Below are 21,020 nucleotides of genomic sequence, written 5' to 3'. Positions count from 1 at the left end.
TTGAATTTACCAGTTGCCTGGGTTGCCATTGACCACCTAAAGTCATTATGGCAATCTAAAAGACTAAAAGTCCAGCCTTTGTTGCCCAAATTTCAAATTGCAACACAAAGTTTGTCTGTATTTGATTTTGATTATTTCAAACCTTGCATATGAATTATGTGTAGTTCAGTGGAAATGACCACTAGAACTTGGTAACCCAAGAAATTGGCTTGCAACTGAATTATAAAATAAGCGAGAGCCCTCAGCTAGAGTCTAGGATGAACTAACTGTACACTTACTGTATAAAGAATTACATCACTTAAAAGCATTTTTCATCATCATAAATCTGTTTCTGCAAACCAAAAGAATCAAATAAACAATTATTTTGTTGTTCATACTTTGTATGTTTCTTTAATTTTCCAACTCAATAATGTTTAAATTTGAATTGTCATAAAACATAATCAAATATTTTGTCTCAGTTTCAATGAGCATTGGATTTCTGTGTATTTCCATGGAGCTACTGTAATCAAATTTAATCAAGTTCACAATGTCCTTGGTCTACAGCTCTTGTTTTCTTTCAGCTGCAAAATGCTTCACAAAGAGTTTTGTTCAACACATTTTTTTTCTTCTCAAATGTAAAATATCAAAGACCTGCATTTGAGTGCGTTATCTTGCATTCTGTTCTATATCATTTTGTTAATTGACACTCCTTTATCATTTTCTTCCCTGCTCTCCAACCATCGCACAGAAGAAAGATACATCCTTGATTCTAAATATACATTACCAACTAGAATACCCCAGACAAGAATATATTTTCAAAATGTAGACTAAAATAATTAATTCAATTGAAATATTATTGTGGAATATACTCCTTCTGGCATTCGACTTGCTTTTAAAATCATTTTTCTGTTATTAATTCTCTAAAAGTCATTTGAATCAATGGCAAAAAATGCATGTTTGTGATTAAAATTATTCAGTATGCATGAGATAAACATGCATGTATAGTTTATAGTTTAGGCATTGCTTCTTGTAACCAAACTGTATTTCAATCAACTTCATCATCCGAAACAAACAAATGAGAATACTGATATTTCAAAGTACTGTACATCATAAGTACCCAAGCAACAAAATATATATATCACCATATTTAAACAAGATTTGACCTACACAATAGAAGCATTCATGCTCTATTTTCTTATCTTAGAGTACATGTAGTTGACAACATCCCTCCTCTGTATTCTTTGCTCTGTGATATCTCACCAACATTCTAGTCCTCGTCTCTCTACTTCTCTTTCTCTCTCTCTCTCTCTCTCTTCCTTCTCAATCTCATGTCTCTGTTTCAAGGATAACACCAAGAATGCGCTAAAACAAACTTTCACACCCTACAAGTTCACAGCTCCCCATGTTATCATCATTTTCCCTGTTCTTTTTTTTTTTCTGGGCAAAGCATTTATTTTGAAAGTTGAGTCGACCTGGCAGACAGACTTGTCAGGACCCCCTACCAGTTCTGTAATTTCTTTCCAATTCACCCTAAAGACTGCGGGCCATTTTGTCACAGCTGGATTCCATGATACCAAACATAAAGAGCTCGTTTTACAGAATGGGCGGACTGCTAAGCAGCGAGCACTGGCCCGGTGAAGATATCCATGCCTCCCCTTTTCCAGATTATATAGCTCCGACATTTTTTTTGAAGAATTGGTTGAACTTGAGTGTGAAGTGCTTCATTTGTTAGGTTTAAAAATAAGTTTGAGGAATGGGTTTTGAAATTGAGATAAAAATGTTCTTTCAGTTCAGGATTACTAGATCAACATAGTTTTTATGTCGTTTCTACATGTTCTAGTCCTTTAAAAAATAGGCTACTATTAAATACCAACACTGACTATAAACATTGCGATTTTAAAATTATGATGCAAATGCTAAAACAGAGTTGAATGTAAAGATCTACATCTATATCTGCATACATGTACTAGACTCTCAATAGAGGATAACCAAATTACAATGGCATATAGCATGAAATCTATACTTTAAAAAATATTAATTAGGCAGTATTATTTCATCCTGGTAAAGGAAGAATACTAGTAGTATGAACATCGTACAGAACTCATTGCCAGTGCAGTGTCTGTTTCAAAATTAAACAAGTCAATCAAGCAACAGCTATCTGTAAGCAAAACAAAAATTGTGTTTGATAAAGAAAAGTGCAACCGGAGCAGTAACAATTGTTGATAGAAAATATATGAGGCAATGGATCGGGGTGTAAGATTTAACGCAAGAAAGAGAAACATGTTCAATCAATGTCAAAATACTTTCCCGCCACAGCGGTTCATTGAGCGCTGAGCGCCCAGACCAGCCCGCTACAAAAGTACCACGACATCCCTCTCCCTCTCGCTCACAACAAACTTTCCAACTTCTCTCCACTTCTCGTTAAAAATACAACTTACCTTGCGATATAGCCAAGGGAAGCAACAGTAAAGTTATCCAGACAATCATTTCAATTGGTCCTCTTGATAATCAGTCAATCAGAAGAAGCCTCACATTGTTAGATATCCGAAAAAGGAAAGTCAAGTTTTATATATCAAACGACGTCTGCTACGGAATGATCACATAAGTCTCCGCACTGTTATAATACACATGTATGAATGCTCAATTGAAATTTTGATAATGTGCGTTCATGCAGCATACACAGTATCGCTCATGGCATAAGCTACCGTTTTGCGGTGTGACGTGAAGAAGGAGGGCAATCTCTCGCTGCCACTGGAGTCCGCTGGCCGAGCCGAGCGTGCGAAAGGTAAACTCCGCCCTCGAAATGCAATTGGTGGTGTACACCCGGTTCCTCTGTTATCGCTAGCCAATTAATACGCCGATTAAATCTCTTTGTGAAACCATAAAAATTTCAACATTTGCCAATAACACCTTTTTTATGCCCTCTTTACTGTGCGTGTTTCCGAGTATATGAATGTATGATTGACAGTCTACTATTCTCTCTTTCCAAACCCCAGATGAAATTGATTCAAATTGATTGACGGAAAAAAAGCTTTTAGTGACCTCATGAGCACTCTTTTACATGGGCAACTCAAATAGCCTGCTGAACGACGCACGTGCAGATATATTGACAGTTATTTTTCTTAGCTTTCGTGTGATTAATACTGTCAGTTTTTCCCCCGCATCGGTATCTAGTTTATCATCAATTATCCCCAGACTTTACGCCCGTATTTTATAGTGTTTTTATTACCAATTTATTTGTAATAAATGGCTCGCACTCAACGAGAAAAAGGGACATGCGACTCTATGCGCGCGCTTAGAAGGGAGCTGCATTGGCGGATACTCGAGTCGTCTTTTCTTTTCTCGTCTGTTCTTTATTTTTCTTTTCTTTCATAGGACATCAATGATGATGATGATGTGTACATAACTACAGCTTGGACAGAGGCACCTAACAATGGCGATCGACTGAGTACATCCTCGATCCGCTATTCAATTTTGATCGCCATAGCTTGACGAAAGAAAGGGAACAACTAAAGCTGGTCAGCTAACGGTCAATCCTCGAGCTATCTGTTTTGCTCATCATTATTCTCAATAAGCCCTTTAGCCCCTCCTACCCGATTTAAAGTACCGTGGTACTAATTGCAAGACCCTTTCCGTTCGCCCGTCACCTCCTTTGTATTGGAGCTATTGTCGTGGTGAGCGGTGATGGACAGTAACTGTCCTTGAAATCGTCTTATCTTTTCTTTATTGATCTTCTTTCATCGTTCATTTGTCGGTTGGTCCTCGTCTTCAGTAGACTTTCTGAGCTGTCTCCCAGCAGCTTTTCTCTTATACCCGATGCCCAGGCTCCCCCCCCCCCCCCCCCCCACCCGTCGCGCCCATTCATCACATGCTTTGGATTTAGTCACTTCAATGTTCAATTGATAAACTTCAATTGATAAACTTTGCAGCATGATATGAAATTTTCTGAATTTATCTGAATAATCGAGAGGAATGCGCCCCTGAACATGACAGAGTGGACGGTATATAGGCCTATAACTATAAGCTATATGTACATTGACTCTCACTCATAAGCTATACGGAATGAACGCAAACAAACGATTTATTTATCAGATTGTTTACAATTCCTCTTGACTCGATGTTTTCTTTAAGTTCAAGACCATCCGTACAGAACATGCTTGTAAATCATGACCGTCGATGTAATAACGGTGATGTTAAAAATAAATGTAAGGGGAAAAAATGACTTCGGGCGATGTAAATCATGATGCACATTCATTGCAATTCAATGGAAATATATAATATTGGTATATTCACGAATTACGATAGGTTAAAGAATATGACACACGCTATAGACTGAGAGGGAGAGAGGGGTGAGAGAAAGAGAGAGAGAAAGAGAGAGTAAGAAGGAGAGGGAGAGAGAGAGTAAGAAGGATAGGGAGAGAGTACGTGTCTTTGTGTGAGAGAGAGACACAGACAGACAGCCACAGAGAGAGAGAGAGAGAGAGAAAGAGAAGGGGGAGAGAGAAAAGAAGATTAGTTGAAATGGAGAAGAAAGATAAAGAGAGAACATTATGTATGCTTTTTGCATAACTACCCCTTTTCAGTTTACTCGGATAAGTGAACATTTTATTTTCACATGATAAGTGCCGCCATGAAGAAGAAAAAATTATTCCCTTCTCATAAGTGCTCCTTCTCATATCTGGTCAGTGCCCCTTTCCAGAAGCGATAAGTGCCCCTTTTCATCTCTGATATTTTCCCTTTTAATACGGATACGTGCCTCTTTTCCTTTCTAATAAGGGACCTTTTCATAAATGCCCCCTTTTACCTCTTATACATGGACCTATCAAAATCTGATGGGTGCCCCTTTCCCGTCGACAAATGCCTATTTCCCATTTCATAAGTGCCTTTTTTTCATCCCTGGTGAATGCTTCTTTTCAGGTGTACTAAGGAGTGCCCCGTTTTCACCTCTGATAACTACCCTTTGTCATTTGACATGTGCTCCTTTTCTCTTCTAATAAGTGTCTTATCCCTATCGATAAGGATCCCTTTTCCTCTCATCATTAAAATTGCCCCTAATTAAAAGGGATTAAGAGCAATTTCCCCAAAGTTTACTCGCTACGCTCGCTCGCATTTATAGATGATAATAATTATGTTACTTATCAAAGGTCCTTTCAGTCTTCCGTTATGAGAATGTGCTTCAGGATTAGGTTTTTTCCTCTTTATAAGATGTAATTTTTTTTCGCACTGATACCTCAGAAATCTTTTTCCTCGCTCGCTTCGCTCGCTCGCAAATGAATATTCAGACCATCACACCAATCGGCAAAGTATGATGCTTAAGCAATATTTTGTATGATGTATAAAGAGAAACAAATATAGAAATCAATGTAGGGGTATAAACCAATGTCTAAACAAAATTGTATATTTTCGCTTTGATATTTCTCTTTGTAGGTGCCCTTTTTTCATCCACAAAGTGCCCTTTTTCGTTGGTGCCCCCCCCCCCACACTTTGGAAGTCACTCAGCCGCCCCTGGCTCTAACCTTCAAAAAAAAAAAAAAAAAAAAATTCTCCCTCGGTCGCTACGCTCTTATATTATGTTTCTGAACACTAGAGAATTATTACCTCTACGCACCCAGCCGGAGGTAAGAGGGGAAATTATTCGGGGTGGGGGGCTAATTGCATAGTGATTGTGCGGTGTAATGATGTGTACTTTTTTCTTCAATAGTTTTTAAAATGCAAAGTGTTAATGTTCAAATATTATTCGCCAATTAATGCATGGTATCTTAGCACTGTATTATTTACTTTAACGAAAATGGCATATGAAAGTCTTCAGTTCTTCCCTAATGCGATCTACGTGAACAATCTCTTTTTTCTTCTCCGACCATGACATTACTTCTTTAGAATTACTCCACAATTGAAAGTTTTAATATTACAAAGAGCACCCTTTTTATTGCTCGACTGCTATGCTACAGAATACAGAATCTTATTTCTAACTTGAAGAGTCGGTGCAATCGCTTTCAAGTTTCAACTGAAATAAATCGCATGCACTTAGATGACCATAACCCACTTTTCCACAACTAATAAAAAACTTCATCTTCTAAATCCTAACGATAAGTTGGTCAAATGCAATATCTATTCCCATGATCTCGAATTAGTATGGGTTAGCTCCGCTACTTTCCTGTATTGGGCAAAGGTTTGATTTATATCCTTTACTTGAAAACCAACTAAGACTGCAGGGAAAAAATACACGGGGGGCTCGGGGCGAATTAGCCCCCGAAATGCCAAAAGAGCCCCCGAAAGTCATAAAAGAGCCCCCCAAAATTGCATAGAGTTCAATGCAAAACAAAAAATAAAGAGTGTTATTTTCATGCAAGCAAGCTCGAAAGCCTTGTAGCCCCCGAAATAAAAGTACTTTTTTTTCCCTGACTAAGAGTCTTTACAAAAAAAAATGATCTTACCTTCCAACTCATTATGATTTGGGGGGGGGGGGGGGGGGGGGGTAAAAAGAAAACATTGAAAAGGATTGAATTATATTAACAAAGCCAAAAATCCGGGAACTTTATAAAAAGCATTCGGTGGATTGGATAAAGAAACCAACAAGTAGTAAATGGTGATGATACAAATTGGAAGCATATGCAATTTTACAATATTAAATTATCGTTGTCGCGGTTGAAATCGAGTCTCAAGTGATGAAATTGTAAATAATACACTGTATGTTGTATAGCGCCCTCTCAAGACTGATATTACTTTAGCTTAAAAACAATGTTTCTTGACTACAATCGACCGATTCGCTATTTCTGTTTGGAAATTATATATCCGAACTGCATATCCCGAGATTTTCATCTCGCAGCTACCATGGATGGCCTTATTTGAAATTTACCGGGAGCACCGACAATTTTTTATTATTCAATTTCTCGAAAGCAGAAGTGTTTTAGGGGCTAAATTTTCTAGTGCTTATAATACACCCACAGGGGTATCCAAATATATCAAAATTGTAAAGAATTGGTATCCATCCAATTTTCAAAATTTCCCAAAACTGCCACATCGTAGTTAGTGTCCATGTGTAATCACGATTCGCCGATACTAGATTCAGTGATTCAGGACCAGTGCGGTAACGAGGAACATAAGAGGGCGTAAACAACTATATCTACTGCATCATTTTACGTTTGAGTCGACGCCGATTTCTTTGCAAGAGTTCAATAAGGTTAGATTTATAATTTTTGCCATTAAGGAGGGGGCGCAATTCCAAAGAAATCTCCGACGAGGAAAGAGAGAGAGAGAGAAGAAGAAAGAAAGATGGGAATTAGAAAGGCGAGATATTTAAATGATGATGATGATGATGATGAACAGCATTTGTATAGCGCCATTTATCTGCAAAAGCATTCAAAGGCGCCTGGCTCCCTCAATATGTCACATATTATTCGCAATGTTGCCGGAAAAGATAGGTTTTGAGTTCAGATTTAAAGGTATCAATGTTGTTACAATTTCGAAGTTGGACAGGTAGAGAGTTCCAAAGATGCGGAGCAGATGAAGAGAAGGCTCTATCCCCGTATGTTTTTAGACGGGTACTGGGCACTTGAAGAACGAGTCCCGCACAGCGTAGTCCTGGTCGTAGCTGACGTACATAGAAACAAACATAGGGGCAAAGAAAATAGATTAACCGTATTTGAGGACTGACTTTGATACATAATAGCCTAGGGGGAAAATGAAGTGTTTTTAGGGCCTACTGTGAAAAAAAAGGGTAGGGGTAGAGATAAAGAGAAATAACGGGAAATGCAGTAAAAGAAGAAGATAATGGGAAGAAGAAGAAGATGACAATTCGGATAATATGAATTAAACAAAGGTAAAGGAGCAATCAAAATTTAAGGATCTGAAGCAGAGATAATTATAGAGACGAAGTATTTAAGAACTAGAGAGAAAAAATGGTACCAAGATATAAGCGAGTGTGGCAGAAAAAAGGCTCCGATAGAAAAAGGTGTAGGGGAGGATTTTGAAATGGCAAGAAAGGAGATTCATAAATTTCAATAAATTTAACTCATCATAACTGGTCATTTCAGTTCCACAGTACCCATGTTCATTAATTTACCATTCACTAAATTAATAATCACTATCGGATAGCCTTTTGATATAGGCCCACCATTGCTTTGAACAAATATTCGATCTCCCGTAAAATCTTTCACGGTAATCGAGCAAATAACCAATCAGTCATTCAACACAACGTTCTTTCACCCTGCCATGTCATAAACCACACATTCAACCAATCTACCAGGACAACTAACCAATCAATCAATCTGCGTTTGTAGTCAACCAAATATTCAATCCATCAGCCAATCAACCGATCAAAAAAAGAAAAAGAAAAACAAAAAAAGCATTTTAGGTGTTTGCAGCATACTTTTGTTTTTGTTAAGTATTTGCAAAATCTTTGTGGGAAAGGAAATCACTTTGTCAGGATCCATTTCGTATTCCCCCATAACGCTACCCACCACAACTTTTGCAATTTCAAGTGCATGGTAGTATATCCATGGCAAACTCTAAAACTGTACTTCTTAATTTTTCTTTAGAAAAGGGAAAGGGTCACTTTTTTGTGAATAAAGAGACCTTCACACATTATATGAAAACCGTATCACAATGTTAGCAACATATAAACGATCAACACGTACACAATACCAAACGAAAGACCATATCATTGATTTGTTGGTTTTGCTTTATTTTCTCCTACTGCACATAGAAAATGGAAAGAAGAAAACCCCATAATTGTCGAAGTCACTTGCTACATTACATAACTAACTACAGCCATACACAGTTTTAAAAGGCACACAAATTGATAAGCGATAATGAAAATGAAATATTACTGAAATAAAAGTAGGGAAGAAAATGACAGAAAGTAAGGAAAGGTAGATATGAAATTGTGTAAATAGAATGACAGAAATTAAAAAAGGGATACAATAGAAATGCAAGGATGGACAAAAAACAAAACATCAATAACTAGTGCTTTCAAGTCATTGGAAAATAAAGAAAGAAAAACAAAAATAATAATGGAGAAAGAAGGAGAAATAGAGAGAGAGAGGGAGAGAGAGAGAAAGAGAGAGAGAAAGAGAGAGGGAGAGAGAGAGAGAGGGGGGGAGGGAGGGAAGAAAGGAGAGAGAGAGAGAGGGGGAGGGGGGGGGGGCAAGAATGCTTTGAAAGTGAGCAAAAATCCTTCACCTAAAAAAAAAGGTAATAAAACATTGTATTTATCAAAATTAATTCACCAATGTCCATGTTGAAAATCATTAAACAAAATCCTCATTTTATAACCCAGTCACACAGACAATCCAGACTTCAAACTGAACAAAAGATAACATTGCCGCAAATGGCCAAGATTTTGTGAATTTCTGATTAGTTTGGAGATGGTTTGGCAATGTGACTTGGGTTTGGCTTATTAAAACAACTCCTCCCATTGACTGATATTCCTACATCTTGAAATAAAGTCTTCAATTTGAGTCCAAGTATTCCATCTTCTTGTTGGCATGCTGCTCCATAGTGTGGCAGCTTCTGCAAGTTCTGTGGTCATCCAACGATGTTGACAGGTATTTCCTCTCACTCCAAAGACAAGGTGTTGAAAGAATGTTATCCTGATCATCCGCAGCCATTCATTTTGAAGTTTGTTTCATGGTAAAATACATTCAAGGTATGTGCACAGTGGAACCTTATTATAAAGAGATCCGATATAACTAGATAACTGTTATAACAAGGTAATTTTGCTGGTCCAAACTCTTTATATATATATTTTTTAAAACCCTGATATAACAAGGTAATTTCCATGGTACCAATTACTTTGTTATAACGAGATTCCACTGTACTACAGCGAAACCTTGTCATAGAAAATTACATTGTTATAAAAAATACAAAGGATTGGGGTTGGCAAAATTACTTTGATGCTACAGGTATGAGTTAAGACAAAGTCCTTTATAAGAAGGTTCCACTGTACTTTACAATTCTGGTTCAAAGTAAATGTGGTTGCATTATGTAATAATTCGGCTTATCATGCAGTGAACAGACAAATATATTGTTTCAACAAAAAATAATAAATTATTATTTCTTCCTATGGATGAATTTTTTTCTTTTTAAATCTGTTTACTCAATTTTTATTGGGATTGGATAGAAATCCATTGAAAAGGATGTAATTGTCAACAAATTAATATCAAAATATTTTACTCACTTTTTGTCATTGCTTATTCTGCTGGGTGAAAATATTTTGTCGCCGAAAAACAGATCTAAATCACTGGAACATTGTATTTTCATGCTTGTTTTCTTTACAAGATATGTATACTTACCACATAAGTTCCAATGGGGCTCCGCTAGTGTTCAAATGACTTGTCAACAATTCAAATGACTTGTCAACAATTAAAATAACATCTGGTGCCATTCTGTGCAATGTGCCCCGCACGACTGTACAACTTTTATCCATTTATTTCATTAAAAAATGAAGAAAAAGAAAACTGTGGATATGACAACCGACTAATGGTTTTGATACAGGAAAGTATCATGAGTCAATGGTAATATCAAGAAACTTTCATTTTTTGGATGAAATTAATGGGTAAACGATATATATATCATACGAGACACATTGTACAGGATCACCGCTTAGCAGACGTGAGCAATACACACAATTAGAACATTTCATTTACAGAATAAGAAATTTGCTTGACTTTACCTAAAGCAATTTTAAAATGAAAGGTGAAGAATAACAGGATATTAAATATTGGAAACAAAGAGGCAGATACATCACAGATGTACAAAAAAACTTTTGATGAACAGAAACCATGGAATCTTTGGCAAAGAATGCGTTATATAATTAGTGACAAGAAAAGAGCCATTTGTAAATGTCGCAAGCACCTTATTTTTGGTTATTATCATCTCTACAATAATTGCTGTATTTACAAGCAAAGCTTTAGCATTATGAATTCTCAGAGCAGCGAAAGTTCACCAAAATGACATCAAAATATTCCCCTCAATATCTTTCTTTTATTCATTCTCTTCAAAGAAATAAATTGAACCTATACTCCCATCTTCACTTCAGATGACAAAATAAGGACACGTACCTACCAAACACACATATGACTGTTCTTGTGATTCTCGTGAAAAAAATATTTCCAGCTTACCGTATTTCATTTTGTAACCTTCCAGTTAAAGACTTGTTGTCCTTCTTGAATACAATATACACGAGGGTGCGAAAACTTTCCTCTTGTATTTCCTAACTTTCACCTGGTAATATCTTGTGCTGAAACCTCTTCTCTTGTGCTTCTACGTAATCTTCTGTTATCTTTTTGCCTTTCCATTTTGAACTTCATCTAGCAACTAGCAAGTATTACCATATCAGAGAAACTTCTGTATACACTTCCACCTTGTACCACGTATTCTTCAACTTCCTTTCATAACTTGGTATCGTTCCAGATAATCTTCCAACTTATTTTGATAATTCAATCTTCATTTCATCTTGTACCAAATAAACTCACAATTCTTTTGAAAACGTTATCCTGTACCAGATAATATTCATCTTCTTTTAAATAACTTCATCCTTAACTTCATGTTGTACTGGACTACTGGTAATCTTCAACTTCTTTTGAAAACTGCATCTTTAACCTCATGTTGGACTGGTAATCTTCAGTTTCTTTTGATAACTTCATCTTCAACTTCATCATGTACCAGATAATCTTCAACTTCTTTTGATAACTTCCTCCAGAAATTCATCTTGTACCAGGCAATCTTCAACTTCTTTTGAAAACTTCATCCTGTTCCAAATAATCTTCAACTTCTTTCCAGTTTTCTCCTCGACTTCATCTTTTTCCTGATAATCTTCAACTTCTTTAGATAACTTCATCTTGTACCAGATAATCTTCAACTTTTTTTGTTAACTTCATCTTGTACAAGATAACCTTCAACTTCTTTTGATAACTTCATTTTGTACCAGATAATCTTCAACTTCTTTTGATAACTTCCTCTTGTACCTCGTAATCTTCAACTTCTTAACTTGTTCCACGTTATCTTTGACTTCTAACTTCATCTTGTACCAGTTAATCTTCAAACTTCTCAACTTCATCTTGTACCAGATAATCTTCAACTTCTTAACTTCATCTTGTACCACGTAATCTTTGACTTCTTAACTTCATCTTTTGCCAGGTAATCTTCAACTTCTTAACTTCATCTTGTACCACGCAATCTTCGACTTCTTAACTTCATCTTTTACCAGGTAATCTTCAACTTCTTAACTTCATCTTGTACCACGTAATCTTTGACTTCTTAACTTCATCTCGTACCACGCAATCTTCGACTTCTTAACTTCACCTTTTACCAGGTAATCTTCAACTCCTTAACCTCATCTTGTACCATGTAATCTTCAACTTCTTAACTTCATCTTGTACCACGTAATCTTCAACTTCTTAACTTCATCTTTTACCAGGTAATCTTCGACTTCTTAACTTCATCTTGTACCACGTAATCTTCAACTTCTTAACTTCATCTTGTACCACGTAATCTTCGATTTCTTAACTTCATCTTTTACCAGGTAATCTTCAACTTCTTTTGATAACTTCATCTTGAAATATCTTGAAAAAAACTTTGTCTTGATACAGTAGTCCTTGATAGAAACTTCTCTTCAGATTTCAATTTTTACATGCACTCTTCAATAAAAAGTATGTTTTAAATCTTCTTTTCGCATTATCTTGCTTCCAGAGCATTTCTTATGCTGGGGAACTTCTTTTTCCTTTCTCCATCAAAAAACTCTTCTCTTCTCAGAAAACTTCCAAATTCTTCTTTTCTTCATCTTCCCCAAAATATTTTTCTTGATTGATCTTCAAACCTTCTTCAATCCAAAAATTCTTCTTACTTTTTTCTTCTTCTTTCGTGACTTGAGGTCACATCAAGTTCTCCCAATCTGAATTTGAAATAAAATATAGAAAAATGTTAGCATTATCCCATAGATGAAACTTGTGCTTATAATTCGGTGAAAAATATACTTGCAAAACTAGCATCAACTGGAGAATCACTCTATTAAAATTTCTAATTTTATTAGAACACATGTCACGAGACATTAAATACACCTGAAAATTAAAATTAAAAATTCCAATGAAAAACAATGAATGTCAAATGACGTACTTTGAAAATGAGTTTGTAATCTGAGATGAAAACTGAATATTTAGAGGAACATTCAATGGAGTAAATTAATAATTAATTAAAATTCTGAAAATGACTAAAATGGTCGAGTTACAAAAGCACAATACGGATCAAGCTCGCTGAGGCCTGACCAAAACGTGGCCATGGCAGAAACCATTGGTTGCTCTTAGTAGCGACCTAAACATAAAAGAGAGAGGGGGAGAAAATAAATGGGTAAGGAAAAATTGTTAATAACTATGAATCAATATGTGCCTCCCTAAGACAATTTTTAATAATTTCATAAGGACAAAGAATCACTCAAAGAGAAATAAAAACTGGCAAATGATAGACAGACTGAAAACAAGGTACATGTGGAGAGAGAAATCAGTTCATGTAAGCAATATTTTCTTCAAGTCAAGGCTGAACAAAAATACCTAGTTCATATAGCTAGGGAATGGAGTTTCATATATTTTTCATACATTTTTCATAGCACCCAACGGAAATAGGCGAGATAAACATTTTATCATCAACTGGTTTCAATAATTGCTTACAAAAAATATATTTCTCCTTTTTTACCATCTTAAACGACAGTCCGACAATACAGCCAACATTACCCAGGTTGGAACTGACTTACAGACAGATATTTACCTATACACACATTACCCTCAAAATTGTGCGGATCAATGACCAATACCTCAACTTTTCAAAGAAAAAAGAAAGAGCAATTGTTGACAAAAAATGCAAAGTGAAGGCTCCACTTGTGGGAAAAAATAAATATAAAACAAGGCTTCTCCATTCAAATAGGTCTGTGTCTCTTTTATAAATGGAAATAATTTTGTAAATAATCTTTTTGATTAAGATACATATACCAATGTACCAATCAATTATTTATTTGGTGCTTTAAATAAATCTGAAACAATAATTCTCAATCAAATACTTTCCTTTACTGATTGAAACAGAATGGTGATGGGTCCTCTTATGAATAAATGAAAGGATTTACTTAATTTAATTATATATTAAGATTTATTCATGAGCATGCAGCTTTTTTGTTTCATACCACTTCCTAGGGCCTTTGTCAATAAATAATATTTCTGTTAAGAGCCAGAAAAGCGTTAACTCTGTGTTACAATATATATGAGTTAATGCCCTTCTTGCTTCAAAGAGACAATACTATGAAATCACTTATTCATTTAACTTATCCTAAAAACAAAACGGTTGCCACTGTATTTCAATTCGTAAATGACCTCCTTTTGTTCTTTAATATGGTTTTATACTCATTATGCTTCATACACACAATACTAAGGACGAAAAAATAGAAAGAGAACAGTTTTCTTTTTCAACATATATATGCATTTGTTTCTAATGCTTTCTTTTGTTGTTTATTTCAAAGTTAACTGTTATATCCCTGGTTTGAATGTTTTTTAAAAGACTATTCTGCTTGGGTCTAATTTCATCTTATGTATTAACTTTACTTCTCATCTTGCCTTTCTCTCCCTCAATTTTCCTTCCTCTCCCTCTATGTCTGTCTCTCTTTCTCTCTCTCTATCTCCCTCCCTCATTTCTCTATGACCCAGCTGTTTATGTATTCTCTCCCTCTTGTTGTTGTACATGCAACATTATTCAATGCAATTTATACATCACAATGGGGTCGAATTCACAAGATTTTAAGTAGATCTTTAATCTGATTCCCACTCAATTTATGTTACTTGTGCTTTCAACTACTGATTTGACTATGTCCATCTTTTTATATTTGTCACATGCATTCATATGCAATTTCATGTATCTGATTTTATATATTGAGTGAATAAATGAATAGAAAAATGAAATTTTCAACCATAGCACCTACTTGGTGAGAAGGATCGCTCCCTGGGCTCCCGGGGGTAATAGTGGTGTCTCCTGCTGCTGTGGTGGTGGTGGCGATAGTAGGGGGACGGTGACCGGCGGTAGTAGTGCGGTGAAGGGGTACGCCTGTAGTAAGGGGATGGGGACCGTCGGTAGTAGTGGGGCGACGGGGAGCGATGGTAACCCCTTGGGTGGTATCCCCGCTCCCCCCGATTGAAGTCGCGCTTGTTACTGTGGATGAAATGAAAGAATAAGATGGAGGTTAGGTACAGCAATGAGATAAAATGCACTGTGGCATAGTTGTTAATTCACTTATTCATTATTGAAATTGAGGACTTATCCAACACACATAAGGGAAGTATATAAAAAAATTAAGAAATAAAATTGTATTGAATTGAATTGCAGGTTCTGAAATAATACTTGATGATAATAATATGTCTTGTTTACCCATGGTAGCCTCATCAGTATCAATACTGGTCTCCCTGAGGGCCCTGTAAACATATTTTTACCCCAGAGTTAGCCCAGCTACCATGAAAAGACGATCAAGCATTCAATGAATTTCTTCCTACCAGGGACCCATTTACCTCCCGTGGGTGGAGTGTGGCAAATGTAGATTAGTGCCTTGCCAAAAGACATTAGTGTTGTGTTGGATTTGAACCGCAAACCATGTGACCCACAGTCTGCTGACACATCCACTAGACCAAGACGACACCTCTACAAGCAATAACAAAAGAAGCATTTTTTCTTAAATTCATATAATAAAGAATTGCAAAAAAATTAGATATAATCAAATCACAAGCTTTTTATTACCTTGTAGGCTTGCCCATGTAGACGCCTGGCGTTGGGGTATGGGCCCGTTCTGTGATGGAAAAATCTACACGGATGCGACGTCCGTCAACTTCAGTTCCATTTGTACTTTCACGAGCCTGAATATCAGAAAAGCATGTTCACCATCAAAAATAGACCTGGAGGTGTTTCACAAAGGTCCCAAGTCAACCTTAACTCTAAGTAGGGCTTAAATATTATGGAGAGCCATTTGTAGCCTTGAAATTAAATATATTCAAAAGCAAAAATTCAAACGTTTTAGACTTTTTAAAATTCCACATCAAGAACATGAAATCTCCTTGATAATAGAAAATATGAATGATTTAAATCAACATTTTATGCCTTTTGAAATAACTTTTACAAAATATTTTCAATGATGCTAATGGCTTTCCATAATTGTTCGGTCCAAATTAGAGATAAGTTCAACTTAGGATCTGTGTGAAACACCCCCCTGGGCATTTTTACATGAAACTGTCACACAAGTAAGTACACATTTGCTGACATCCCATGAAAGGTCTAATGACTTTTAATAATGTATTTCGATAGGATGTTCACAAACCTGTACTAATGCCAGTTTCATGAATGATATCAAGTTTATTTATTCATTCAAGTCTTGAAACTATCAAATACGCAGATACATCTGACAACATTTTGTATGTAAAGAATCCACCTTGCAAACAGTAGTTGTTGCTATGATAGGCAAGCATTGCACATGCTTTAAAGTTGACAAAATAAATATCACACTGTAAGTTTCGTTTAGATTAGGTGAGAATTTACTTTCTGTCATTACTATAAGTCAAAATTAAATTTCACTTGCATTAATGGTTGTATAGTTTAACCATAGATTGCAAGTTTTGTAAGTTTTTTTTATACTGAATTAATTAACTACCTTGAATTGAATATACTTTCCTGTTTATCTGAAAATGAACCTTTACCAATTTTTTTTTTTTTAATGAGAAATGGTAAAAATTAGACTTACTGCAGTTGCATCACCAGTATTTGCAAACATCACAAATGCAAAGCCTCTTGATCTTCCAGTCTGCATGGACAAAAATGGAAGGAGAAAAATGACGACAATAATAAACATAGATTGAAGAGTGCCTGGGAAAGCCCCTGCTTTTATAACACTTCATTTGCTCTCTTTTGTCCCTTTTTTTTCCCCCCCTCTTTGAAATGTCAAAGTTGGGGTGCGGCATATGCGGCGCTGCGGCCTTATCGCTGGCAAATACAGTACATTGATCATTCCATTCAGTCTTAATACATTTTCTAACTATTTGATAATCAATAAGTGTCAACTTTTCAGAGTTGATTGTTTGTATTCTATACAACTTACCTGATGGTCGTACACTACATTCACGTTGGTCAGAGTGCCATAGTGTTCATAGACATCCCTCAAATCACGTTCTGTAGTATACAGGCTAAGTCCAAACACACCCAGGCATGAGGATTCCGTAGGATTTTCCTGTAAAGAAACGTGTTCTACAAATGTGAATGGATGAAGAAGATTATGCCATGGAACCTCTAGGTTAACTTACGGTTCGCAGATTGCTAGTTCAGGGACCTGTTTCACAAAGCCTTTTGCCAATGACAAATATCATATCTGCTAATAACCAATCAGAAGCAAGGATTTTACTAGCTTATAACAAAAACTGTCATTTGTCACTGATGACAAGTTTGGTGAAATGGGGCCCTGGTCTAATCCAGAGTTCCCACAGAAATATGAGAACTAACTTCCATCACTTTCTATGATTTTCCAAGACCCATTTTATCCTTTCCACGGCCAGATTAAGTTCCATTTTGGTATGGCTTGCAGCATCCCAGTGGCGTACTAATATCACCCCCATATTCAGTTCAAACTGGAAGGTTGCTATGGCCACAGATGGCCCACGCCCATGATCAATTTCCATGACCATGACCATGGGAGCCGTGTAATCGTTGATATAACTGCAAACTAACAGTCCATGTATCGAAGGACTGTGCAGGGGGTTAACAGAGTCTTGCCATATTCCCTTTTCCCCATTTTCTCTCTTTATCACTGTCAGACCATAGACGTAATACAAATGGACTTTCGACGGCAAGAGTAGTAAAAGTAATGATAGCTACCACCTGTTCTTATGTCTTACTTTCTTCTATGTTTTAAGTCTGACCGCAACGCTGCGGGCATGTTTTGATAAGCTCCGATAAGGGTCCTTTGGTCCTATGAGATCCACCGGGATTTTGCCGACCTCTATCGGCCAAGTCGCTTCGCACTGACCAATGCTTCCCACGATTTGCGCTTCTCATTTCATGAATGAATCGTGACAGGAGAGCCTTCTGCCCATGCAGAGCTAAATACTACGTCAATAGTGCCCCGGATGTAAACATGAGGTTTACGTCCTGTTCATGCTCGCCAATCTGTAAAAAAAGCTGTTGAAATCGGTGATTTCTTCGATTTTTTACGAATTTGTGTTGGTGTGTAGCAAACTCATCATATAAGCAAGGAAAGTCACCACAAGAGCTTACAAAATACAGTTTAAAAAGTGTTTTTTTTCTCCTGTTTCCGTTAATTTCTCTGTGAAACCAACGACGTTGTGGTGATCACAAATCCTTCGTTTGTCGAATACAATCATTCGTTATTTGTTGCGTTTGCGTGCGTTTTTTTTATAGGCATTGGAAGAATGGGTTTGTTTTCGTGAGTGCTCAGAAAATCTGTGGTAATGCGTGACTTCTTCGCATCACGACCACTAAATTGCCGTGCCTTTGTCTAATCCAAATTGCACACGTAGTCCCATTGATAGAGATCGGCGGGTGCATGTTTTTTTCAAGTTATATTTTGGACTTGTTAATCCGAGAGTGACTGCTTTTTTTTTTCTTCCCTCAGATTTTATCTTATTTTATCTTGATGTAGGCCTACTATATGTGTACGTTTTTTTTGAGAATCTAGGAATTAGGATAAATATCTGTGTCCGTAAATTTGGGAATTGACCATTGCAAAATATTCAACATTTCCGTCGTCTGCTATGTCGATATATAGACAGCCCATCATAATCATAAAGTTCTTCCTTATTTATGTCATCTAATGATAATCCTGCCCTTCTAATTACTTTATAAACAACACATGACTCATGAGTACGAGAAAAATATGTATTATGGAACAATACACACATCGAAATAAATAATAATTGTTAGTATAAATACAACGCTGAAAACAATAACAATAATATCGTCAGGCACAAAGACGAAAACATGTTCGCTACGACCGCATGGCGGAGAGCGCTCATACTATTTAACACTAGGTTCTCAACGATTTGAAGGAGCAGCGAACAACCCCAAATCGCGAGCTTGCTGTTGCGATTATGAAAGATTGCGCAAGTGATCGCATCCAGCTGTCGGGTTGCGGTGGGACCACCGCTGGGTTTTTGCATCGGCGCGAAATTTAAACCTTGCCGGTGGAACTCATAGGATCAAAGAAACTGCTTCGTCGATAGTCCATTCTATTACGTCTATGGTCAGACAATGGTAATAGAGCAACAGACAGTTTTGATTATGAGTAAAATCTTCTCTCAGATATTCAAAATTACCAGGTACCAGGTAAGGCTTTGAAATTAATATATTTGGCAGATGTAACTTTGATGCACATTGAAAAAAATTCTATTCACACTTCCTTCACTATCAGATCTAATGGCTTACTAAACATGTAGCAAGATGGTTACTGTAAGTCAAAAGGAATGTCTGTGTGTGTTTACTCACCCTGTCACCATGGTGACGACGTCGGTCAGACATGGGAGAGCGACTGTGACTTCGACCTTCCCTGTAACGTCTGAAAGATATCAAAAATAAACAACCGTGAAAAAATCTCATAATGTTCACAAATTTTTGAAAGATTTTCTGAGTAAAAAGAGATTAGATAGTAGTAAGCACTCGGCTGTGAATCAGGTTTACCACTAAGTATTCTTGATGCTCATAACAGATGTCAGGAGGTAAATAGAAAAAATCTTTAAAAAATCCCAATCCATTCCCATTTGGATAAGACTTCTAGACCAAAATTTTAATTGCACTCATGGGTAAAATATAATTACAATTGACGTGTCATCGAAATGGTCAGAGAACTGTATCCCATTCCCAGTATCGTCAAGAACTTACGAGGATCTATGTCGACTTCCATGACTGCGAGATCGGTGCTTTCTTCGCCTTGACCTTGAGTATGACCTCGACCTTGACCTCGACCGATAGGATCTGCTCTTATGCTTGCTAGTGGATCGAGACCTGGATCTGCCTATTGCCTTGTCGGCTGTTTTCTGGACTGTCGGTTTGACTTCTTCTTCATCGGCAAGGACGGAATCAGTCACCTGTGCCTCCTAATTGGAAAAAATTGAAATAAGAGACAGAAGGAGAGAAAAAATTGTTTATTTCTTGTGAATCTACTATATGTCACCAAATTAATAATTATAGACCCTACTTGTTTCAGTTTCAAGCATGGTTACTTATCTTCCACGCATGGGTGAAGTAATAGCGACTGCCCAATTAATCTAAGCAATTTCATGACACCTCATTTGTTGTGCATCGTCTTCAGGATCACAAAGAATAAAGATTTGAATCTCAATTTGGTGATAAAAACATTGACCAATTTTGCATGAGTGCGCAATGCAAGTACACTGCATAGGGATGTGTGCAATGTCTACAGGAAGGGTTTTAGCACATAAAACCAGATACGCGATCGGACACCCTACAGTACAGGTAATGGAAACATAACCACTTTTATTTTAAATCGTGACCATTATTTGAACAATTAATGAAGATTTAGATCTAGTCAATATTTGGTATGTTACCTTTAGTAATTTTTAGTAGGGTATCTCCACGCCAAACTAGTATGGATATGATTTTGAATTAGCGCCCATGATTGTAATTAGGCCTAGACCCTACTACCTCTTTACATTTCTAAAAAAATGTGACCCAACCCGTTTTCCTGTGCGGGCTCCGGAGCTCCCACGTCGCCACGCCTTGGGCGTCGGGGGGTCGGAGCTGAGCCGCCTGGAGTTAGTTCATGCCATGGCATGATTTGATATTACCATTCAGTTAGACTTGATCTTACTCAGAGCAGAGCGAAAAAAAACTTTACGAAAGAGTCTTAAAACGGACGAAAAACAATACTCACAAAATCCTCTTGCTCTGGGTTACCGATATCACTCATTTTCAAGGATTCTTCGCTCCTAGGCTGAGACCTAAGTTGTTTTGCCAATGTAAAAGTCCGAAGATAGTATAGCTGATATATCCGACGGGGTCTC

At 36.7% G+C, this 21,020-nt stretch overlaps 1 protein-coding gene and 1 long non-coding RNA gene across 2 annotated transcripts in view; both read right to left on the bottom strand.

Annotated features, from left to right (window-relative positions):
- The window catches only part of LOC115927526, a 34,935-nt gene extending 31,652 nt beyond the window's left edge, over positions 1 to 3,283 (bottom strand). Inside the window, exon 1 of the long non-coding RNA XR_004065703.1 lies at positions 2,418 to 3,283. This is a non-coding gene — a long non-coding RNA (uncharacterized LOC115927526). The remainder of the gene's footprint in view (positions 1 to 2,417) is intronic.
- A 6,090-nt stretch (positions 3,284 to 9,373) lies between these two features.
- Positions 9,374 to 21,019, bottom strand: LOC115927515 (transformer-2 protein homolog alpha-like). The gene is made up of 9 exons (XM_030993545.1): positions 20,891 to 21,019; positions 19,879 to 20,093; positions 19,486 to 19,555; positions 17,090 to 17,218; positions 16,736 to 16,795; positions 15,742 to 15,857; positions 14,936 to 15,162; positions 12,283 to 13,287; positions 9,374 to 12,247 (listed from the first exon to the last, which is right to left on the bottom strand). The coding sequence occupies exons 1-8, from the start codon at positions 20,924 to 20,926 to the stop codon at positions 13,277 to 13,279; spliced, it is 864 nt and encodes a 287-aa protein (XP_030849405.1). The 5' UTR covers positions 20,927 to 21,019; the 3' UTR covers positions 9,374 to 12,247; positions 12,283 to 13,276.
- Between the last annotated feature and the right edge of the window lies 1 nt (position 21,020).

The sequence above is a fragment of the Strongylocentrotus purpuratus genome, unplaced genomic scaffold (assembly GCF_000002235.5).
Source record: "Strongylocentrotus purpuratus isolate Spur 01 unplaced genomic scaffold, Spur_5.0 spur5_contig_848, whole genome shotgun sequence".
NCBI lineage: Eukaryota > Metazoa > Echinodermata > Echinoidea > Camarodonta > Strongylocentrotidae > Strongylocentrotus > Strongylocentrotus purpuratus.
The sequence above is the reverse complement of the archived record's forward strand: the minus strand, read 5'-3'. Positions and strand labels throughout refer to the sequence as shown.